The sequence below is a fragment of the Gobio gobio genome, assembly GCF_949357685.1.
Source record: "Gobio gobio genome assembly, chromosome: 2".
Lineage (NCBI taxonomy): Eukaryota > Metazoa > Chordata > Actinopteri > Cypriniformes > Gobionidae > Gobio > Gobio gobio.
Window position 1 is genome coordinate 4,260,729 of NC_137098.1, and position 24,390 is coordinate 4,285,118.

General features: G+C 38.1%; 3 protein-coding genes across 6 annotated transcripts in view; 1 reads left to right on the forward strand and 2 right to left on the reverse strand.

Annotated features, from left to right (window-relative positions):
• The window catches only part of drd4b (dopamine receptor D4b), a 473,608-nt gene that overhangs the window by 254,042 nt on the left and 195,176 nt on the right, over positions 1–24,390 (reverse strand). The gene's annotated exons all lie outside the window — the stretch shown is intronic.
• On the forward strand, positions 3,939–23,908 carry kiaa0895l (the record flags this gene model as incomplete). Its single annotated transcript, XM_079806284.1, has 6 exons — positions 3,939–4,679; positions 9,626–9,769; positions 12,758–12,890; positions 16,087–16,392; positions 20,744–20,841; positions 20,927–23,908. 6 exons carry the CDS (start codon positions 3,939–3,941, stop codon positions 21,086–21,088), a joined length of 1,584 nt encoding a protein of 527 aa, XP_079662410.1. The 3' UTR covers positions 21,089–23,908.
• Positions 4,111–24,390, reverse strand: part of csnk2a2a (casein kinase 2, alpha prime polypeptide a) — a 57,484-nt gene continuing 37,204 nt past the window's right edge. The window contains exon 12 of the mRNA XM_079806405.1: positions 4,111–4,244. The gene's annotated coding sequence lies outside the window, so the exon portion shown is untranslated. The remainder of the gene's footprint in view (positions 4,245–24,390) is intronic.

The window sequence follows — 24,390 nt, forward strand, 5'->3', positions numbered from 1 at the left end:
TCAAATACTCAATTCACATTTATTCATAGAGAGCTTTTACAATACATATCGTTTCACAGCAGCTTTAAAGAAAATGCATGTTTCTACATTACAATTTCGAGGAGTTTGCTATCAGACATGACCATGTCCAAGAAATGACCAGAAATATACAGTTAGCTAACGTCATGTATTCATTTAGGCACAAACAATGATCTCATTGAAGCAGTTATTACAAGTTGTGAACATTGTGATTATAATATATAGAAAATTTGGCAGTTGTGTGTATTATTGGGGGGTTTGGCTTGTCCCCCTCAACGTCTACACTAAAAAATTATGGGCATGTTTGGGTCAAATATGGACAATATTTTTAAATTAGGGATGCATGATATATCGGCAAGGGCGTCATTTTGGTTTGACTCGTTTATTTGTTTGTTTGTCTTTTGCAAAATGGTCCACACATGCAAAGTTGGTTTATAACAACTGCAATAAAATAGCTTATAGTCAACAATCATGGCTCATGGGAAGTCAAACTAACTTTACTTTCATTTTTCTTACCCTGAACATGTTAATTTCCTTCCATCTCTTGGAAAATCTGTAACCCAGGTTCTCTAATATCTGTCATTATTAGCAGAACACATTAGGAATTGGGAAAAAACAATTGTTTAATCAATAATTCAAGAAGAGCCAGACTTTAAAGCTCTTGATTTAAACTCGTAATTGGTCTTGTGAAAAAGTAGCATAGTTCTTCTTGTAATTGTTTAACGATAGCATTTGTTACAGTGAGGATGTAATTACAGGTAAGGCGTCTTTTTTTTATCTATAGCATCTATAAAAACAAATAGCAACATACACATAGAAACTATAGCTATAACACGCCACAGTTGTAATATAAATCTATAATGAAAAATCGTTTCCCATAATAGATTATCTATTAAAGGATTAGTTCACTTTAAAATAAACTTTTGCTGATAATTTACTCATCCAAGATGTCCATGTCTTTCTTTCTGCAGTCGAAAAGAAATCAAGGTTTTGGATGAAAACAGTCCAGGGTTTTTCTCCATATAATGGACTTCAATGGGCTCCAAACGGTTCAAATGACAGTTTCAGTGCAGCTTCAAAGGGCTTTAAACGACACCAGATGATGAATAAGGGTCTGATCTAGACAAACCATCAGTTTCTGTTTCCGGCATAACTTCCGCTAAGTGAGGTCAAAATACGAGCGTGGTCATAGATATATCAATAGTAGATGCCTCATTCTACTGATCCGTGCAGGCGCTAATGAGGCATCTACGTATACATCTATGACCAGGCTCATATTTGACCTCACTAAGCGGAAGTTATGGCGGAGCTCAGAGATGATCACGTTCGTCTGATAAGAGGTAAAATAATAGCATAAATACTGCTGGGTTTCTCTCAGAAACTGATGGTTTGTCTAGATCAGACCCTTATTCATCATCTGGTGTCGTTTAAAGCCCTTTGAAGCTGCACTGAAACTGTCATTTGAACCGTTTGGAGCCCATTGAAGTCCATTATATGGAGAAAAATCCTGGACTGTTTTCATCCAAAACCTTAATTTCTTTTCGACTGCAGAAAGAAAGACATGGACATCTTGGATGACATGGGGGTGAGTAAATTATCAGCAAAAGTTTATTTAAGTGAACTAATCCTTTAAAATTATACAAGTTAGTCAAAATTAACCATAATAAATAAACTAGAACTTGATCAATTCCAGTTAAGATGGTTATGAGTTTTTAAAAAGCTTTCTAATGAATGTTGGTGCAGGATGATGTTTTCATCAGTCTTTTTAATGGCGGTTTTAGATCATGTTTGACTTTCTCCGTGGCGTTTTAATAAACTCTCAATAGAATTCAAATGTGACCCTGGACCACAAAACCAGTCATAAGGGTCTATTTTTTGCAATTGAGATGTATACATCATTTGAAATAAGCTTTCCATTGATGTGTGGTTTGTCAGGACAATATTTGTCCGAGATACAACTATTTGAAAATCTTAGGGTGCAAAAAAGTCTAAATATTGAGAAAATCTCCTTTAAAGTTGTCCAGATGAAGCCCATAGCAATGCATATTACTACTAATAATACGTTTCTTATATATTCACAGTATGAAATGTACTAAATATCTTCATGGAACATGATCTTAATATCCTAATGGTTTTTGGTATAAAAGAAAAATGGATAATTTTGACCCATATAATGTATTGTTGGCTGTTACCACAGATAAACCCGTGAGACGCAGGACTGGTTTTATGCTCCAGGGCCACATATTGTATCATCAGTGACGTGATGGGAATGGCTAATCTTATCACACTTTTGGGGTTTGTTGGTAAACGCATGCAAAATTAAACGCTTGGGCTTCATTCACTGTCATATTGCGCAGATAATTGATCCGTTCAGTTCGTACAGCTTATAGAAGGTCCTAACGCGCGATGTATACAATTAATCAATAGACTGATTTCATTGTGTGTGTGTGTGTGTGTGTGTGTGTGTATGGTGAGAAGTACCGGTACGTAAGAAAAACTGAGGGTACGCTACTGATTAAAATAGAGAAGTGCCAGTACTTCGTAAAGGTGCATACCGGCCCACTTCCAGCACTAATAATATCCTTATCGACCCGATAGGAAAAATTGCCGATATATTAAAGCCGATAAATAATGGGTAATTTCCTTCAGCTGAGACACTTCAGATATGCACTGATGGGTTTGAATTGCTTGAAATATGATTGGAATCACTTCAAAAAAGGCAAATACAGTTGCAAGTGCAAGTCTGTCATATATAAACTACTTAAACTATAATGAGAACATCATAATTGTGTGCTCGGGATATGTAATGAGGCTCTCAGAAATTATATAAAAATTTTTGATTTAGATTTATCGACCAATATACAGGTGCTGGTCATATAATTAGAATATCATCAAAAAGTTGATTTATTTCACTAATTCCATTCAAAAAGTGAAACTTGTATATTATATTCATTCATTACACACAGACTGATATATTTCAAATGTTTATTTCTTTTAATTTTGATGATTATAACCGACAACTAAGGAAAATCCCAAATTCAGTATCTCAGAAAATTAGAATATTACTTAAGACCAATACAAAGAAAGGATTTTTAGAAATTAGAATTTTTAGTGGTAGTGGTTCTTGAAGCACTGACTCCAGCTCCAGTCCACTTTTTGTGCATCTCCCCCACATTTTTGAATGGGTTTTGTTTCACAATCCTCTCCAGGGTGTGGTTATCCCTATTGCTTGTACACTTTTTTCTACCACCATCTTCCCTTCGCCTCTCTATTAATGTGCTTGGACACAGAGCTCTGTGAAAAGCCAGCCTCTTTTGCAATGACCTTTTGTGTCTTGCCCTCCTTGTGCAAGGTGTCAATGGTCGTCTTTTAGACAACTGTCCGGTCAGCTTCTTCCCCATGATTGTGTCGCCTACAGAACTAGACTTAGAGACCATTTAAAGGCCTTTGCAGGTGTTTTGCGTTAATCAGCTGATTAGAGTGTGGCACCAGGTGTCTTCAATATTCAACCTTTTCACAATATTCACATTTTCGGAGACACTGATACTGTTATAATAATCAAAATGAAAATAAATAAACATTTGAAATATATCAGTCAGTGTGTAATGAATTAATATAATATACAAGTTTCACTTTTTGAATGGAATTAGTGAAATAAATCAACTTTTTGAAGATATTCTATTTATATGACCAGCACCTGTATATTAGTTATCGGCTTTCAAATATAAAGAATTATCGGTATCAGCCAAAGTTTTCATATCAGTGCATCCCTAATATACATCTTTAAACCCAATGGTTGTTTTTTTGTGTCCGTATTTGACCCAAACATGGGCAGCATTTTGTAGTGTTGAATCAGGAAGTGGAGGTGTGTTTTTCCCTTCAGGTGTGCAGCATTGGTGGACAGAGGTGTGGATGTAGCAATGGTGCTGGATCTGGGCGAGAACTGCATGGAGCAGGCTAATGGAGGAGGGCTCGCAAAGAACGTCTCAGAGATGCTAGAACCAGAGCCCAGCACAGAGCAACCCAAACCAGCCCGAGCCAGGACCAGCAGCGTCACCCAAAGAGACAAATCGACCCACAACGGGCCCCACGCCCAGCCTTGTGCCACTTACGATGGCGGCTCCCAGGTTCAGCGACGGCTCCAGAAGACGGAAGGTAGAAGTAAAGGAGAAACTGCGCAGCCGGGGGAACCTTCCAAACAGCCCCTGGGTCGGAGGCCTCTCAGTCTGGAAATAAAACCACAGCGGATTAGAGCAACACAGCCAGTGCGGAAGGTGATACAGCCACCGTGGCGGAGCGGCGGCCCGTCTCCACCCACTCGAAGCCTGACAAGCCTTAGTTTAGGGCCCGGAAACTGGCTTCGACGCAGTGAGAGCACATGCACGGTGAACTCCGCGATGCCCCCACGCCCTGCCAGGGGTCAAATGAGACCGGCGACCTCCTTGCCACACATCGCCCGGGGTGTCGGACCCCTTCCTTCGCCTTCAACCCCTCGAGGGCCGTGTCTGCTTGTGGCTCTTCGTCCCACAAACCTGGAACAGGAGCGCCAGACCTTTTTTCAGTCTGACTATCAGTATGAGCCTCAGTTCGAGTACACCTCCCCAGAGCCCACCAGTGTTTTGGAGAAGTACAGAGAGGGCTCGGGTCTCTTTCTGTCCCAGGTATATTTTAGTTTTAATTCTGTCATTAATTCCTCACCCTCATGTCGTTGGACACCCGTCAGACCTCCGTTCATCTTCGGAACACAAATGAAGATATTTTAGTGTAAAGCTGATGCTGAGAAAGGCTTCAGATAGGCCTCCATTGGCATTCAGTACATTTACACTCACAAGACCCATAAAAGGCACCAAAAACATCGTTACAAAGTCCATCTCACCACAGTGGCTCTACAATCATTTTACGATGCGACGAGAATAGTTTTTTTGCGAAAAAAAACAACAAAAATAACACCTTTATCCAACTTGTTCTTGTCTTCCGTGTGTGTCTCCACGACGCATGCGCGAGAATATGACGCAGATCCGGCGCTCGGACACATGACCCAGAAGAGATTTGTTTACAAGCAGAGGAAGACGCGCGTGTCTAAGCTGTTGAATTCTACATTGATCGTGCTTTAGGTCTCGGCGTAGTTCTCAAAATGGGGCTTAAGTGTGCATTTCATGGATTCCCGAACGCCGGATCTGCGTCATATTCTCACGCATGCGTCGTGGAGGCACACGGAAGACAAGAACAAGTTGAATAAAGTCGTTATTTTGATTTTTTTTTGCGCACAAAAACTATTGTCGTCGCATCGTAAAATGATTGTAGAGCCACTGTGGTGAGATGGACTTTGTAACGATGTTTTAAGTGCCTTTTATGGGTCTTGGGAGTGTCAATGTACTGAATGCCAATGGAGGCCTATCTGAAGCCTTTCTCAGCATCAGCTTTACACTAAAATATCTTCATTTGTGTTCTGAAGATGAACGGAGGTCTGACGGGTGTTGAACGACATGAGGGTGAGGAATTAATGACAGAATTTTCATTTTTGGGTGAACTAACCCTTTAACGTCGAAATAACACAATACAAATTGCCTCTGTTCCTAAATCTAGTCTGTCTACTGCCTCTGTAAGCAACTGCCGTTAATCCAGATTGTTTCAAAGCAGCTTCACAGTGTTAAACAGGAAAATAATGCAACAGAATTTGATTCGGCCGTACAGCCGCTCTGGAGAAAAAAACGGTGCTGTGATCAGCTCATTATCATACAGTGACAATGTGGGCTTTAGATCAGTAATTAGCAATGTTAGGGAAAGTTACTTTGAAAAGTAATGCATTCAAATATTGCGTTACTCCCTTAAAAAGTAACTAATTGAGTTACTTAGTTACTTTTTAAGAAAAGTAATGCGTTACGTTACTTTTGCGTTACTTTTTCTCACCTGGGCTTTTTTTTTTTTTTATATAACAAAAAAGTTATATTTTTGTGCAACGGTAAAGACCTCTTCATACCAAAATTTAAATAATAATAAGCCCAAGGCTGAGGTTAAAATGCAGATTCCCGCATGACCAGTAGAGGGCGCAGCTCTGGATAATGAAGAATAGGATGCAGGAGAAAAACATTTTACCAATAAAAACAAAAAAATCTAGTAACTTTCATCATCAAAGGTCAGCAAGACATTGGTAAATTAAATATAAAGGTTGATTATGCATAAAAATAGTCGTTTTATTTAACATTTAATTATTGGAGGTTTGCATAGTACTCTGATTTTGCATTTGACTGATTTTATTCATTTTGAGGAGGACAGAATCTTTATTGTGCAAGTGAGATAAATAATTGCTCACATTTAGTCTAGAACTACTATAAACATGTTTACACACACACCTCTGCACTTATTTTTCTCAACATGGAGACAGGAGAGCGGTCAGTCAAGTTAATGTGAAAAAGTAACTTGCGTTACTTTTTGGAAAAAGTAACTCAGATATTTTGTTGTAAATTTGAAAAGTAATGCGTTACTTTACTAGTTACTTGGAAAAAGTACGGTAATATTATTACGTAACTCAAGTTACTTGTAATGCGTTACCCCCAACCCTGGTAATTAGATCAGTAAGTTAGTTTATATGGTTAATTTAGTTTAATAATTAGATTTATTTGAATATTTCGTTGAAAAATGTAGTGTCCCCAACTGAGCGAGCCAAGCCAAAGGCGAGCATAATGGAGAAAAATAAACCCCAGGCTCAGTCGGGGTGCCAGTTCTCCTCTGGCCAATTAACAAACAGCGTATGATTATTATTCTGGCAACTTTACAGGTAAGGGGTCATATTAGATCGGATGATCGATTCATATTAGATCGGAATATTCAAAAGATCGGAGTTATCACGCCGGAGACGGGTTTATAGAGGATGACGTATTGATTAAACAATTAATAAATTGCGATATTCAAAAGATCGGAGGCAACACGCCGGAGACGGTTTTTTTTGAGGATGACGTATCGATTAAACAATTATTAAATTGCGATATTCGAAAGATCGGAGCCAACACGCCGGAGACGGGTTTATTGAGGATGAAGTATCGATTAAACAATTATTAAATAGGAATATTCGAACGATCGGAGATGTCACGCTTAAACGCACTAAATATAAACAAAGTTTTATTCAATTACTTTATACCAATTACTTATACAATTTATACAATACGTTGCTCATGCAACGCAAGTGGCAAAACATTTAAACATATGTTAAAATCACATTTTAAATTAAAACTTACAATAGACAAAAAAAAAAATCTGGTCTTTTATTTCGTTAAAAAAAAATCTTTTTTACAAGAAATCCTGCAGGTCATAAAGAACTTTGTGTTTCCACCTCCAAGAAAGGACGAGTGCTATCCATTATGTCTCCTTGTTTCGCTAAATGCCCGGTAAGGTGTCGTTTTCCTTGCTTTACCTGAGGCAAAAAATGGGATGACTTCGAAACAGATTAGAATTATAAATTACATTCAAATTATATGCATCTGTGGTGAAATTACTAGATTTTCACGTCAATACATGTTTATTTTAACGCAACGTCATTTTTCGTATCTCCGGACCAGTAGGTGGCGCTGCACCGAAACGCTGCATGTTGCCTCAGGTCATGCTTGTGAGGAAATGTACCACGTTTGGTTTGAATACGATAAAGCGTTGTGGAGATATAGCCTTAAGTGTATTTTCGCAACCGCTACTTAAAATGTTTTTGTGCGTTTATCAAAAACGATTTGACGAATCATCTTGAATTCCATAACTTTCTGTTGTCACCGCCTGAAGATGATCTGGTTAAATTTTCGTGCAAATCAGACAAACCGTCTAGGACGAGTTCGCCAAAGTATGTTTTTTGGAAAATTCAAAATGGCGGGAATTTTCGAATGATGGAAAATTACGTCATAGATCGAATCGTTATGAGGAAAAAATAGTTTTGTTTCTAGCCCTTGGGGTTCAAAAGTTATTAGCATAAATATGAGTGAAACTTTGGAAAGTTGGTGGTGCTAGAGGGAATGAGTTAGAGACTCAAAATTTGCTGTGGTTACTATTTATACTGACCTCCATCCACGTACCAAATTTCAGGGCTGCCATAGACTCCAATGGTGGAATAATAATTAGGGATCCACGATATTATCGGCACGACATCGGAATCGGCCGATAAACGCTTAAAATATAAAAATCGGCATTGGCCGATATGAAAAAATTATGCCGATATGCCTTGCCGATATGATAACGTGTTGATATGCGCCTGCAATAACTCACGTGCGCAAGGACTTCTATAGCGATAAGATCACGTCAGCCGTGTGCTCATTCTTCAAGTGAAAACAAGCAAATGCATTGCATGTATGGTGATTTATATTGTCAGTTTTTAAATGCTGCCTTGAATTTGTGAATCAACGCAGGATTGCCAGGTTTTCACAACAAAACTAGCCCAAAACAAGCACACTCGCGTCTCCCCACTCTCTAGCGCACGCAGCAGCCTCCACAGCAGCTGAAGCTCCTCCAGGTCCTAGTGCCCGACCGGGAGAATGTTATATAGCCTATTTAGTGGAGGCGCTGTTGTTACAGTAATAAAATGAAAAGTAGAATACACAAATAAATAGAAGTTACTTATTTTTCTGAATAAATAAAGCAGTAATGATGTCAAAGCACAAGCATGACACTTGTAAATTAAATACATTTTATTAATCTGTAATAAAATTTTATGAAATGGATGATGAAAAATAATCCAAGGAGCACTAAAATAACTGTGAATGTTTTTATCTGAAGCTAAATTCAGCATCAACTGATCACACGCCACCCCCACTTCATGTGAACAAACATGAAAAAATAAAAAAATCCAAAAATAAAATATTTAGGTTACAACTGCATCTGTCTGGGGTGAAAAATTACTGACTTTATTATTGTTATTTTCAGCACTTTTAATATACTGTTATTTTTAAAAAGAACTTTATTAACATTAATTTCTTTTTAACAAGTATCCTTTTAGTAAGGAGACCTCAGAAATCTGAAACCAGAATGAAAAAAAAACTTTTTTTTTTGCTCAAAATGGTGGTTTCCAAACAAATGGAAAAAATAAACATATATCGGTATCGAAATCGGCATCGGCCAAAATGAGTTGAAAAATATCGGCATATCGGAAATTGGAAAAAATCCAATATCGTGCATCCCTATAATAAGAAGAAATCCAACGTTTTCAATAGGTGTCTCCGCACCTTCAGTTCTGGGGTTGCAAAGGGGCTGAACATTTCCGGTAAATTTGAACCCTGAAAAGTTTCTGAAAACTTTACAACAATTCCAGCTCATCATTCACTGTTCGAGTGATTTGACTGGAGAAACAGACACAATCCTCTAGTTTTAATTCAAACGTACTAGACTAGCCCACAATACATTACATATAACAGTCCAAAACCGTGATAAATAAATAAATACAGTAACTGGTGTTGAAAATGGGGTGTAAGTTTACCATGCAAAATATTGCCCCTTTTGTCTTCATGTTGCGAGCACAATTATGTTGGCTCAAAGTGTTGCTTACGTTGGCAGTTTGCTAGGTTTTGGAACGCAGCCATAATGCTGGTTAAGTCTTTAAACAATGCCATTTGTCTTACCGCATGCGTTTTTCTAGGCAGTTGGGATTATGGAGTGTGTGTTGAGGAAGTTTGAGACCTATGAAAACTTTGAAGAGGTCACAGGGGGCAACTTACTACCGAAGAGTCAAGTGTGGGCAGCCACGCGCAAGTACCTACAGAAGGAGGGCTGTGTCGGAGAGGTGTGTGTATCATCTGAGGATCAGTGCCCGGTTGCATAAAGCACCTTAAGTTTTTCCCTCAAGTATGAGACTGAAGGCCTGTACACACCGGGACGAATATCGCGCGCGCGCTTATCGCCAGCGTTTTTCGGCGCGTCTTGAGTGTTCACACCCAAGCGATTTTCACTGGCGCTGCGCCGAGTGAACGTGCACATTCAGTAGATGCGCTCCCGCTACACAAGATGGTGCTGCGGCACTTTAAGCCTCTGACACTCGCTTGTCACACAGAAGGAGAAGAGAGACAGTATTTACGTGCTTGCCAAAACCACAGACATATTATGTATATGGACAAAACCATTCACACACTTTTTGCTAACTGGCAAGCAGCATTAGCAGTTCATCTTCTTCTTTGTCTACTTACTACTTCTTCGTCGTATCAATGTGTGCTCGGCAAGAGCGTTTTGTGCTTGAGCGCCACCAAGTCGTGTTTTACTGTCACTTCAGCAGCTCCAGGCACGTGAACAAAAGCGCCGATCTCATTGGTCGGACAGTTTTTTACGCGCCGCGTCAAAATAAAAAAACGAACCCGAGGCGTTTTTTTAAAAATGACGCTTTTACGCCTGGCGTTTTGCGCGTCAGTGTGAACACTCACATTGGCGCCCATTGTTTAGTCCTGAGGCGTTAAACGTCGGCGATAAACGCGTGCGAAAATCGTCCCGGTGTGAACAGGCCTTTAAGGGGCGATTTCCCCTTACCTAAGAGAATAACTTAGGGGTGTTGTATAATCTCTTAAACGGTTCTCTTAGGATAGGGAAACATTTCAGTGTTTCACGACAGCGATCCTGGATTCACGTTATAAAAGTATTGTTGCCATAGATACGCAAAACACTAACAGTAATACTGCGTTCAAACCAAACGTGAATAGAGCGTCAAATTCGTGTCTAGTTTGACGCTTTAACTTTGAATGCATTTGTGCGTCCAAAGTGAGATGGACACGCGTAAAAAGCAAACGTTTGAAGTGAAATTGACGCGCGTCCTTTTGCTCTTTTCATAGTGTTTGTGTGCGGCAGCAAAATCGAAAAATACTACTGTTATTGTGTCACGAAATGTCGTTTTAAGAGTTGTTCAGTCAAGAATGTAGTTGTTTAAAGCTCAAATCTGTGGTTTATTTGTAAAGATAGCGCCTATTTAAAAATGTTGCGAGATCCCGGCGATCACCTCGCGCTCATGTAACCCGCCTGGAACAGCCTCACCTCGGCTAGTCCTCCTGACTTTTGCCGCTGGTAAACGAGAAATGTTTAAATTTACAATCTATAGCTTCGGTTCTATTATATGAAACATAAGTTAAAAGACATTAATGACTTGTTATAACGTCAAATGACTTCTTTAACCATTTGAGTTTTTCTTCATCTCGTTCAGAAATGTACGTATGACTGCAAGTGTTCAGTGTCACAGTGGTTGCGATGTTTGACGGTCAAATCGGTATTTTTGCAACAATTTTTTATCGCTAAGATGGTCCAAAGGGTTCTCCCTATCCCTAAAAATTCTTCTTGCACATAATGATCTTCAGCTGGTTCAGCCATGTCGTCTTATTTTTGTCCGCGTTACTCTTAAGGTTACGTTTTCCAAACCTTAAGTTATACTTAGGGAAATGACCGTTAAGGGGTTTTATGCAACACAGGGATTACTTAAGTGAAAAAAAACAGCATTTAAGGGGAATTCTAAGTGTTTATGACGTTTCACTTAAAGAAACCCTTAAGTAACACTTTAGGGTTTTTTTTCTGCAACACCCTTAGGTTTAAGGGAAACAAAGGCCTGTACACACCGGGACGAATATCGCGCGCGCTTATCGCCAGCGTTTTTCGTGCCGTTTTTCGGCGCGTCTTGAGTGTTCACACCAAGCGATTTTCACTGGCGCTGCGCCGAGTGAACGTGCACATTCAGTAGATGCGCTCCCGGTACACAAGATGGTGCTGCGGCACTTTAAGCCTCTGACACTCGCTTATCACACAGAAGGAGAAGAGAGACAGTATTTACGTGCTTGCCAAAACCATAGACATATTATGTATATGGACAAAACCATTCACACACTTTTTGCTAACTGGCAAGCAGCATTAGCAGTTCATCTTCTTCTTTGTCTACTTACTACTTCTTCGTCGTATCAATGTGTGCTCGGCAAGAGCGTTTTGTGCTTGAGCGCCACCAAGTCGTGTTTTACTGTCACTTCAGCAGCTCCAGGCACGTGAACAAAAGCGCCGATCTCATTGGTCGGACAGTTTTTTACGCGCCGCGTCAAAATAAAAAAACGAACCCGAGGCGTTTTTTTAAAAATGACGCTTTTACGCCTGCCGTTTTGCGCGTCGGTGTGAACACTCACATTGGCGCCCATTGTTTAGTCCCGAGGCGTTAAACGTCGGCGATAAACGCGTGCGAAAATGAATGCGTGAACAGGCCTTAAGGGCGAACTTAAGGGAAAATGACACTTAAGGTGCTTTATGCAACCGGGCAAAGGTTCTGTTTACACCCGGTATTAAGATGCGTTTTGGTCGATCGGCTCACAAGTGGACGACGCTACATAGAGGTGTAAACGGGGTCTGAAACATTGAGCACTTGCTTTCGTAGCTCATGTGGTCGAATGTGTTCAAACAGCCACAAAAGACCGTCTTCTCTCCGCCTACTGACCTAATGCGTGAACATTATGGGAAGAGCGCTAGCCAGACGGGATTTAAACTTTGTCCGAAGGACACACAAGTTTAGCGTAAAGACGAAAAACATACCAAACACAATTCTCTCTCCATTCCTGATGTCTAACATTTCTTCCCCTTGAAGAAATCAGGTTGAAAGTGGACAAAAGAGACCAGGTATAAACGGGAATGTGTCTCCCTCGTCTACTCGTGATCCGATCGACCAAAACGCATCTTAATCCCAGGTGTGATCAGGGCCTGAGTTCTTGTGTATTAACATCCTGCCAAATAACACAGGAATAGTAATTCCAGATTCTGTCAACAGGTGGTTGTGAGTCTCTCGGATGAGCTCCTGTCCCAGGCAGTGATGATGGTGCAGAGTTGTCGACCAACACTAACTATTAACTTGTCAGGAGCACGCCAACACTGGCTTGAGGGCATGCTTAGACACGAGATTGGTATGAACTTTAACCTCAACAGATTGTGAAAGTCGTGTCCTAACCTGTGACAAACATTTCATTCATACAGTCGTGCGCAAAAGTTTACACACCCTATGTAGAATATGTGCTTTATAAGTAGGGCTGGGCGATATGGCTGAAAACTGTATCACGATATAAGTGTTTCATATCGGTCGATATCGATAATTATTGATACGTTTTATGATCTATTTAAAATAAGGACCAGGAGAAAAATATTTTAAATTCAAACATTTTTATTTTAAACGTAACCTTCCTCTGATTATAATCCCCTCAGTTATAAAGACAGAAATGTCAACACAACCATGGAAAACACTCAAATAATTAAAATATAAACGTCTAAAATCACAATGAACACTTAATTATCTCTCAACATTAAGGTGCAGCGCCTCCGTTATTTCTTTAACTGTTAGCGTTTAGATGCTTTGTCATAAGGCACTGATGCAGAGTAACATTACCTCTCCATGTAGTTTCAATGCTGAATCCGAAATCGCTCCCTATACCCTACATAGGGCACTATTTGAGGGGGCAGCCATTTGTAGTGGTGTCCGAAACCATAGTGGACGTTATTGAGTGCACTCATTCAATCCCACAATGCACTGCAATAACAAGTGTACAGCCGATGAACACACAACAGCTGTCCGAATTCACTCACTCGTTTTCAGTCACTCCTTCAAGTGAACTGTATTAGTGGACTAAAGTAGGGAATAGTGAATGAGGGTTTAGGGGGCGATTTCAGGATTCAGCCAAAGTCAAGAATAGCACAACGGCGAGTCGAGTATAAACACGTCCCAAAACCAACGAGGTGCTCGCGCTGCGGAGACAGACGAAACTATAAACAAGGCTTAAAGGGATAGTTCACCCAAAAACGAAAATGTGATGTTTTTCTGCTTACCCCTAAGGCATCCAAGATGTAGGTGAGTTTGTTTCTTCAGTAGAACACAAATGAAGATTTTTAACTCAACCGTTGCTGTGTGTCACTCATATAATGCTTGTCAATGGGGTCGAATTCTATTAGAGTAAAAAAAAACATGGATAGACAACTTCAAATTAAACCCCGCGGCTCGTGACGACACATTGATGTCTTAAGACACGAAACGATCGGTTTCTGAGAGAAACCCAACGGTATTTATGCAAATGTATCACCTCATATCAGACGAACGCTTCAGCTCTGCAGACTGACATCACTTCCCATGAGTGAGGTCAAAATTACAGCCGGGTCATAGATATATATACATAGATACCTCATTCGAGCGATCCACGCCATGATCCACACAGGCACTAATGAGGATCTATGTATATATATCTATGACCCGGCCGCTATTCTGACCTCACCTACGGGAAGTGATGTCAGTCTGGAGAGCTGAAGCGCTCGTCTGATATGAGGTGATATATTTGCATAAATACCGTTGGGTTTCTCTCAGAAACCAATCGTTTCGTGTCTTAAGACCAGAGGTGGACAGTAACTAAGTACATTTACTTGAGTACTGTACTTAAGTACACTTTTTGAGTATCTGTACTTTACTGGAGTATTATTTTTTAGGGATACTTTTACTTTAACTTCACTACATTTGAAAGACAAATATCGTACTTTTTACTCCACTACATTTCTGTCAGGGTCGTCAAAGTCGAAAGTCGTTTCTGTAGCAGCTTTAAAAGTCAGTGGATGTTTTTTTTTTTCTTTAAAAGTTTTTTTTTTATGCTGACAGCCTATCAGTAATCACTCTTGTATAGGGTCATGTGAAGTTTCCCAACAGTTTTTGAACACTGATCAGTTTATAGCAAAATGGAAGAAGACTAAAAAATTAAAAAATAATTTTTCAGTTTTCTCAAAAGATTAAAGATTAGTTTACATACACCGGCATACACTTTGATGCATGTCTCATAAAAGGTTCAAAAATGTAATTGTCTGGGAGAAGGAGAAGAGTAAACAGTTGGGAGAATATCTGATGCGTATCAGAGTATAGGGTCCATGCATTCAGCCTTAAAGTGACAGCAGCTTTGTAAAGAGCTTTGTAACTTTTATACAAGAAATTGAACATTTCAATACTTGTATAAAAGTTACAAGGCTCTATACAAATGTAAAGAAATGAGTTTAAGGTAGTCGTATGCTAGCATGTCGGATGGAGCATCACTGACTGGCTTAAACCACCACGATGGCATAGAGTGCATTTATACAATGCAACAATAATAAAATAATGCATCGACATAAAAAAGGAAATTTACTTTTGATACTTAAGTACTTTTAAAAACAAATACTTCTGTACTTTTACTTAAGTAAAAATCTCTTTTTAGAACTTTCACCTGTAACGGTGTAATATTTGACCAGCAGTACTTTTACTTTTATTTAAGTAATAGAGTTGTGTACTTTGTCCACCTCTGCTTAAGACATCAATGTGTCGTCACGAGCCGCGGGGTTTAATTTGAAGTTGTCTATCCATGTTTTTTTTACTCTAATAGAATTCGACCCCATTGACAAGCATTATATGAGTGACACACAGCAACGGTTGAGTTAAAAATCTTCATTTGTGTTCTACTGAAGAAACAAACACACCTACATCTTGGATGCCTTAGGGGTAAGCAGAAAAACATCACATTTTCGTTTTTGGGTGAACTATCCCTTTAAGTTATTGCCAGTCTTGGTTGGGACGACGGGCATTATTTGCAGACGACATTGGTCTGACTTGTTTTCCTGATTTATCAACAATTTCCTCGCTCGCTGCGGCGCTCATTTTCCACTTATCACTCCACGGCGGTTCTGTTACTGAAGAATGAATCCAACACGAGACAACGATAAGGCGCAACCAAACCCGATACAGTTACATGATTGGCCATTCAATCCCTACGTTGCTTGGTTACCACAGAGCGAGTGCATTTGTTCATGCAACCAAACGTGCTTCGCAACCTCTGGTTTCTTTTGACGAAGATTTTTTTTTTTTTATCGTACGCATTTTTTATTGATATCGATTACGCGTCTACCGCGATACATATCGTTATCGTTTTATGGCCCAGCCCTAGTCACACCCGGTTTGGACACGGTCTAAAGCCATCTTGCTAGACAAGAAATATTGTATTGACATTCTTCTGGTTGGCTCTAGTTGGTAATTGATCAGTTAATTGTATAGTCTTTTGTGTACGAAACCTGTCCTTCCAGCAATTTTCTGACTTTCACTCCCAGGCACGCATTACTTGCGGGGTGTGAATAACAGCATGCAGCCGTGGGCCACTTCTGTTGGGAGAAAACAATTTGGACTGAAACCAGCTAATCCTACTGAAGAGGGGCTCGCTAGTCTTCACAGTGTGTTGCTACGGAAACAGCCCTTCCTGTGGCGAGCCGCTCTGCTATATTATACTGTATACCATGCCACAAACATGAGCTTCTGCCAACTGTTCAGCCATATTGCTCGCTTTGTCCAAGATCCCGCTGTGCGTTGGGAATACTGCCTGCGCGCCAAACGAGGACAAACGGATACCTCAAAACCAGGTGAGCCAATCGCCAAGAATAGAACTGAGAAATGCAATATATAGTGTTTGAGAAAGACAACATTCTGATATACTATTTAAGCTCTGAGACTATCCATTCATCCATCCATCATAGACTAAACCCTATCTGAAACATGTTAAAACATGCTAGCAACTGTTAAAACATGTCAGCGATTTATACTAGCAATGTGCTAAAACATGCCAAAAACATTTAAAAATGCTAACGTGTTAAAACATGCTAGCAACTGTTAAAACATGTCAGCGAATTATACTAGCAATGTGCTAAAACATGCCAAAAACATTTAAACATGCTAGCAACTGTTAAAACATGTCAGCGAATTATACTAGCAATGTGCTAAAACACGCCAAAAACATTTAAAAATGCTAACGTGTTAAAACATGCTAGCAACTGTTAAAACATGTCAGCGAATTATACTAGCAATGTGCTAAAACATGCCAAAAACATTTAAAAATGCTAACGTGTTAAAACATGCTAGCAACTGTTAAAACATGTCAGCGAATTATACTAGCAATGTGCTAAAACATGCCAAAAACATTTAAACATGCTAACGTGTTAAAACATGCTAGCAACTGTTAAAACATGTCAGCGAATTATACTAGCAATGTGCTAAAACATGCCAAAAACATTTAAACATGCTAACGTGTTAAAACATGCTAGCAACTGTTAAAACATGTCAGCGAATTATACTAGCAATGTGCTTAAACATGCCAAAAACATTTAAACATGCTAACGTGTTAAAACATGCTAGCAACTGTTAAAACATGTCAGCGAATTATACTAGCAATGTGCTAAAACATGCCAAAAACATTTAAACATGCTAACGTGTTAAAACATGCTAGCAACTGTTAAAACATGTCAGCGAATTATACTAGCAATGTGCTAAAACATGCCAAAAACATTTAAACATGCTAACATGTTAAAACATGCTAGCAACTGTTAAAACATGTCAGCGAATTATACTAGCAATGTGCTAAAACATGCCAAAAACATTTAAACATGCTAACGTGTTAAAACATGCTAGCAACTGTTAAAACATGTCAGTGAATTATACTAGCAATGTGCTAAAACATGCCAAAAACATTTAAACATGCTAACATGTTAAAACATGCTAGCAACTGTTAAAACATGTCAGCGAATTATACTAGCAATGTGCTAAAACATGCCAAAAACATTTAAACATGCTAACGTGTTAAAACATGCTAGCAACTGTTAAAACATGTCAGCGAATTATACTAGCAATGTGCTAAAACATGCCAAAAACATTTAAACATGCTAACGTGTTAAAACATGCTAGCAACTGTTAAAACATGTCAGTGATTTATACTAGCAATGTGTGCTAAAACATGCCAAAAACATTTAAACATGCTAACGTGTTAAAACATGATAGCAACATGCAAAATGTGTTAAAAATGTTAAGCTCACTATGTTAAAATATGCTAGCAACAATAAAACCATATGCTAGCAACATGTTAACAGCATGCTATAAACATGGTAGCAATGTATTAAAAGATTCTAGCAGCTGATTAAAACATTTTAACATGTTTGTGTTGGCAAGGTAATAAAACTTTTAAGCAGCGAGTTAACAACATGGTAAACCTTGCTAGCATTGTGTTAAAACACACAAAAACAAAACAAATTAAATGTGCAACATGTTAAACGTCAGCATTGTGCTGCAACATGTTAGAAACATCTTAACAATGAGTAAAACACTCCATTAATATGTTAAAACCTTCTATCAAAGTGCCAAAATATGTTAAAGAAATGCTAACAATGTGTTAAAAGATTATAACAGCATGAAAACATGTTAACAACATACCATAACTTGCTATCAACATGTTAAAACATGTTAGCAAAATGATAACATGTTAAACATGTTAGCATTGTGCTGCAACATGTTAGAAATGTTAACAGTGTGTAAAACATGCTATTAACATGTTAAAACATGCTAACAATGTGTTTAAAGATTATAACATAACATGTAAAACATGTTAGCAGCATGTTAAAACGAGTTAGCATTGTGTTAAAACATCCTAACAAGGAAATAAGCTAACGCGTGTTAACAACATGTAAGAAACATGGTAGCAATGTGATAAACCATGTTAGAAACATTTTAGCAAATGAATAAAACACGCCATTAACATGTTAAAACATGCTAGCAATGTGTTAAAAAGATTCTTACATGATAACATGTAAAACATGTTAGCAGCATGTTAAAACGAGTTCGCATTGTGTTAAAACATCCTAACAAAGAAATGTGCTAAAGCGTGTTAACAACATGTTAAAAACATGGTAGCAATGTGATAAGCCATGTTAGAAACCTTTTAGCAAATGAGTAAAATACGCCATTAATATGTTAAAACATTCTATCAATGTGCCAAAATATGCTAAAGAAATGCTAACAATGTGTTTAAAGATTGTAACAGCATGAAAGATGTTAACAACATAGCATAACTTGCTATCAACATGTTAAAACGTGATAGCACGTGCTAAAACATGTTAGCATTGTGCTGCAACATGTTAGAAATATGATAAACCATGTTAGAAACATTAACAATGTGTAAAACATGCTATTAACACGTTAAAACATGCTAACAATGTGTTAAAAGATTCTAACATGATAACAAGTAAAACATTTTAGCAGCATGTTAAAACAAGTTAGCACTGTGTTAAAACATCCAAAGAAATGTGCTAAAGCGTGTTAACAACATGTTAAAGGTTAGCATTGTGCTGCAACATGTTAGAAACATGGTAGCAATGTGAAAAACCATGTTAGAAACATTAACAATGTGTAAAACATGCTATTAATATGTAAAAAAAATGCTATCAATGTGTTAGAAATCTTTTAACAACACGAGAACATGTAAAAACATGTTAGCAGCATGTTAAAACAAGTTAGCATTGTGTTAAAACATCCTAAAAAATTTGATAAAACATGTTAGCAAAATGCAAACAACACATTAAACATGTTAACATTGTGCTGCAACATCGTACAAACATTTTAGCAATGTATAAAACATGTTAGAGACATACTAATAATGTGCTAAAAATGTGTTAAAAGATTCTAGCAGCATGATAACGTTAAAACATGTTTAAAATTTGTGCTAGCAAAGTAATAAAACATGCTAGTAACATCCTAAAATATTAACAGCGGGTTGACAACATGGTAAAACTTGCTATTGCGAGAAAAAAAGTAAATTGCGTGTTTATTTCTTGCAATTGTGTTTATATCACACAATTCTGACTGAACGCAATTCTGGCTATAACTCGCAATTCTGACTTAACATCTAGCAATTGCGATTATATCTCACTTTCTACTTTATATATCTCAATTGCGACTATTTCACGCAATTCTGATTATAACTCGCAATTCTGACTGAACGCAATTGCGACTATATTGCGCATTCTGGCTATAACTCGCAACTCTGGTTTAACACACAATTCTGACTGAACGCAATTCAGATTATAACTCGCAATTCTGACTGAACGCAATTCTGATTATAACTCGCAATTCTGACTGAACGCAATTCTGATTATAACTCGCAATTCTGACTGGAACGCAATTCTGATTATAACTCGCAATTCTGACTAAACGCAATTCTGATTATAACTCGCAATTCTGACTGAACGCAATTCTGATTATAACTCGCAATTCTGACTGAACGCAATTCTGATTATAACTCGCAATTCTGACTAAACGCAATTCAGATTATAACTTGCAATTCTGACTGAACGCAATTCTGATTATAACTCGCAATTCTGACTAAACGCAATTCTGATTATAACTCGCAATTCTGACTGAACGCAATTCTGATTACAACTCGCAATTCTGACTAAACGCAATTCTGATTATAACTCGCAATTCTGACTGAACGCAATTGCGACTATATTGCGCATTCTGGCTATAACTCGCAATTCTAACTTCATATGTCTCAATTGCGACTAAATCGCGCAATTCTGACTTCACATCTAGCAATTGCGATTATATCTCACTTTCTACTTTGTATATCCCAATTGCGAATATATCACGCAATTCTGGCTATAACTCGCAATTCTCACTCAACATGGTAAAACTTGCTAGCATTGTGCTGCAACATGTTAGAAACATTTTTAGCAATGTGTAAAACATGCTAACATTCGCCGCTAAAACGGAAACATTTGGTGAAATGCTACAACACACACAAACAACATATTAGCAACATCAAAAAAATGTTAAAACGTGTTAAAACATGCCATGTTTTCATGTCAAACTTAACCCTCTGCTCTCATATCGCCTCTTTATATTTGTAACGTGTGTGTTTTTGCTTGTGTGTGTGTGTGTGTGTGTGTACAGGTTGCTTTAGTAAAGATCAGGTCTACCTTGATGGAATTTTAAGGATTTTACGCCACAGGAGGAACATTGATTTTAAGATATTAACCGCTCTTGGAAAGGCAGGTCCTATTCACGCTAACAGTTTTTAATACAATATTCCACATTTTGAATGTATAAGCCAATTTACGAAACTCCTGTTTTTAGGTTTCCTATGAAGATGTGGAGAGACTTCGGCATTTGGCCGTTCTAAAAGGAACCAGGATTCCTCACTTCATGCAGGATGATGAGCGTTACCTTCATCACCTCGACCACATCGTCACAGTGAATGAACTGAGCGACGCAGAGCTTCAAGAGCTCATCCCATGAAGATCTGCATCAGTTACAAACCATCAAACACACACGGTTTTCCAGGTTTTTCCCAGGCCTGTCTGCAAAAGTGGGATTTTTAAAACAGACGATTGGTATAATCTTGGATGGTTTATCATGAAAACGTGATTCATGATGATCCTCCATAAAAATGTAACAGTATTACATACAGCATGGTTGTGTCCAATGATGTAGTCATTTGCTGCATCAAGTGCCATATTACTCAGTACGTCTGTTTACAAATGCAATGATTGTCTGTTTTGTAAAAACAACATGAATCTCAGGCATGAAAGACGTGTTTGGACTCCTGAGGTATGTTCGGAATGGCATTCTACTGTACTCATACTATTCCTGTAGTACACTGTGCTCTAGACCTGCGGGATTCTGGGTACATTGATAATCACAATTTTTTTGGTTTAAAATAGAGACCATGATTCTATGGAAGCTTGTTTCATTCACAGTATAAAAAATAAAAAAGGTAATTGCGATTTTTTTATATCTCAGAATTGCGTGACATAAATTAGAATTGCACGATATAAAGTCACAATTGCGTGGAAAAAAAAGTAAATTGCGAGTTTATTTCTTGCAATTGTGTTATATCACACAATTCTGACTATAACTCACAATTCTGACAATGCAATTCTGGCTATAACTATAACTCGCAATTCTGACTTAATGCAATTCTGGCTATAACTATAACTCGCAATTCGGACTTAATGCAATTCTGGCTATAACTATAACTCGCAATTCGGACTTAATGCAATTCTGGCTATAACTATAACTCGCAATTCTGACTTAATGCAATTCTGGCTATAACTCGCAATTCTGACTTCATATATCTCAATTGCGACTAAATCGCGCAATTCTGACTTTACATCTAGCAATTGCAATTATATCTCACTTTCTACTTTATATATCTCAATTGCAACTATATCGCGCAATTCTGGCTATAACTCGCAATTCTGAATTAATGCCATTCTTGCTATAACTCGCAATTCTGAATTAATGCAATTCTGACTTTACATCTAGCAATTGCAACTATATCTCACTTTCTACTTTATACATCTCAATTGCGACTATATAGCGCAATTCTGGCTATAACTCGCAATTCTGACTTTATATCTCTCAATTGCGACTATATTGCGCATTCTGGCTATAACTCACAATTCTGACTTTATATATCTCAATTGCGACTATATTGCGCAATTCTGACTATATCTCGCCATTTCTACTTTATATATCTCAATTGCGACTATATTGCGCAATTCTGGCTATAACTCGAAATTCTGACTTTATATCTCTTAATTGGGACTATCGCGCAATTCTGACTATAACTCTGAGAAAAAAAGTCAGAATTGTGAGATGTAAACTCGCAACTGAGAGGTAAAAATGGGCAATTATCTATTAAAATGTTTTATTCTGTGGCGTAAACAAGCTTCCAAATGATTCTCCCTCGATTCTGAATAGACAACTAAAAAATGTAATTTTTGTAGTTGATATAAAAATAATAATAATAATAATTTGAATGTATTTATTTTTAAAATTGGGTTGAGTGAATGATTCAATGACTCACTCATAAAGACTTGTTTGAATCAGTGTTTTTGAACGAATCTCTTTAAATCGCGCAGCTCTGCTGTGCACAGAATGCTAATTTTCTGAATGCATGAAGGATGCAGTACATTATGCCAAATTCAACGGGATGTAATGTGCTGATTTAAACACAATGTAGAGAACATCTATAGCATTACATACGGTTTTAATAAACTACACGGTATGTTGTACACTAGTATTCCATTCCGAACGCCGCCATACTCGTGAGAAGCTGAAAGATGGTCATGTAGCATTTTAACCGCGCTCGTAATGTAATGGGCACATTCTATATCATGCTAGCTAGTTATTATCATCATCACACAAGGCAGAAGTATAGCAGCACTAAACCCTGACAGTATTTATATGAGCACTTCCTCTTAGGTTCTTCCTTTTTAGTTTCTCTATTATTTATGTATTTATTATTTGCTTCTTGTATTCACGTCAAGCACTGAATGTCTGTGGTATTAGCTTTATGCACAGTAGCAAATGCATTTTTTTGCAACTTAACAAGCGCGCAGAGTTGTGTTTTGCGGTTGCTCTGTTTTTATTTCCATGGCATCGACTCTGTTGAAGAGTAATTAGCTGATGAAGTGGATTTACTTATTGTAGAGTTAGCAAGAGTTATCATGAGCATTGTGATGTTTAAAGCGGACGTCATAAACAGGGAAGATTTTAATATACGATAAAATCCGGTGCTGAAAATGGGCGGGGCTACATAAGGTCTATAGCAAGCAATGCAAATGCAAAAAGACACCAAGGCTGACTCAGTTCCACAAAACGTTCTTTAAGAATCTCTTGTGAATAAAAAATGGCCTCCTGTCACTTTTTTTTAACTCTAATCAGGGCTTGTGAAACGCTCTTATCGTATCTTCTGAGAGCACCCTTGGTGGTCTCCATTACCCGAGCTAATGTGACATCTTTGTAAGAGAGTTGCCATTGTACCTTTTGCCTTTCGCACCCGTTTTAAGCAGTCCAGCTTCCTCACTGTGCATGTTAAGATTGCAGCAGACTCAGGAAGAACAATGGGAGGTCATGTGGATGTGCCTTATATGGGTTCAGAACTCGAGTGTCATCATGGCTTCATGGTATATGCTTGAAATTACATATCCATTTGTATTTATTATCATTGTCAGTACTGCACGAATATTGCACATTTCACAATAAGTTGCTGTTATCGTATTAAAACTATACACTGAAGTCACTGGAATTGTTGTCTGTGAGTGTTGAATCAAAAAAAAAAAAATCACTATATTAATGATACGCCCTTGTTCTTGGGCTCTACTAGAATAGGTATTGATGCTTGAATGTTATATCTGACACTGCGCAGCTCTTCCCAGTTACAATCTGGGGTGTGTTTACCTTAAAACAACGCAACTCACTGCTTTAAAGGGATAGTTCACCCAAAAATGAACATTATCCCATGATTTACTCTCCCTCAAGTCATCCGAGGTGTGTATGACATTCTTCTTTCAGACGAATAAAATCTGAGTTATATTACAAATGTTCAGGCTAATCCAAGCTTTATAATAGCAGTAATAGTTGCTCTGTTTTTGAAGTCCATAAAAAATGCATCTGTCCGTCATATAACTGCTCCACGCGGAGGTGTTAATGAAGGCCTTCTGAAGCGAATCGATGCGTTTGTGTAAGAAAAATATCCATATTTAAAAATGTATTTCATTTTTTTCAATGGCTCTGCATCAGCCGCGCCATCA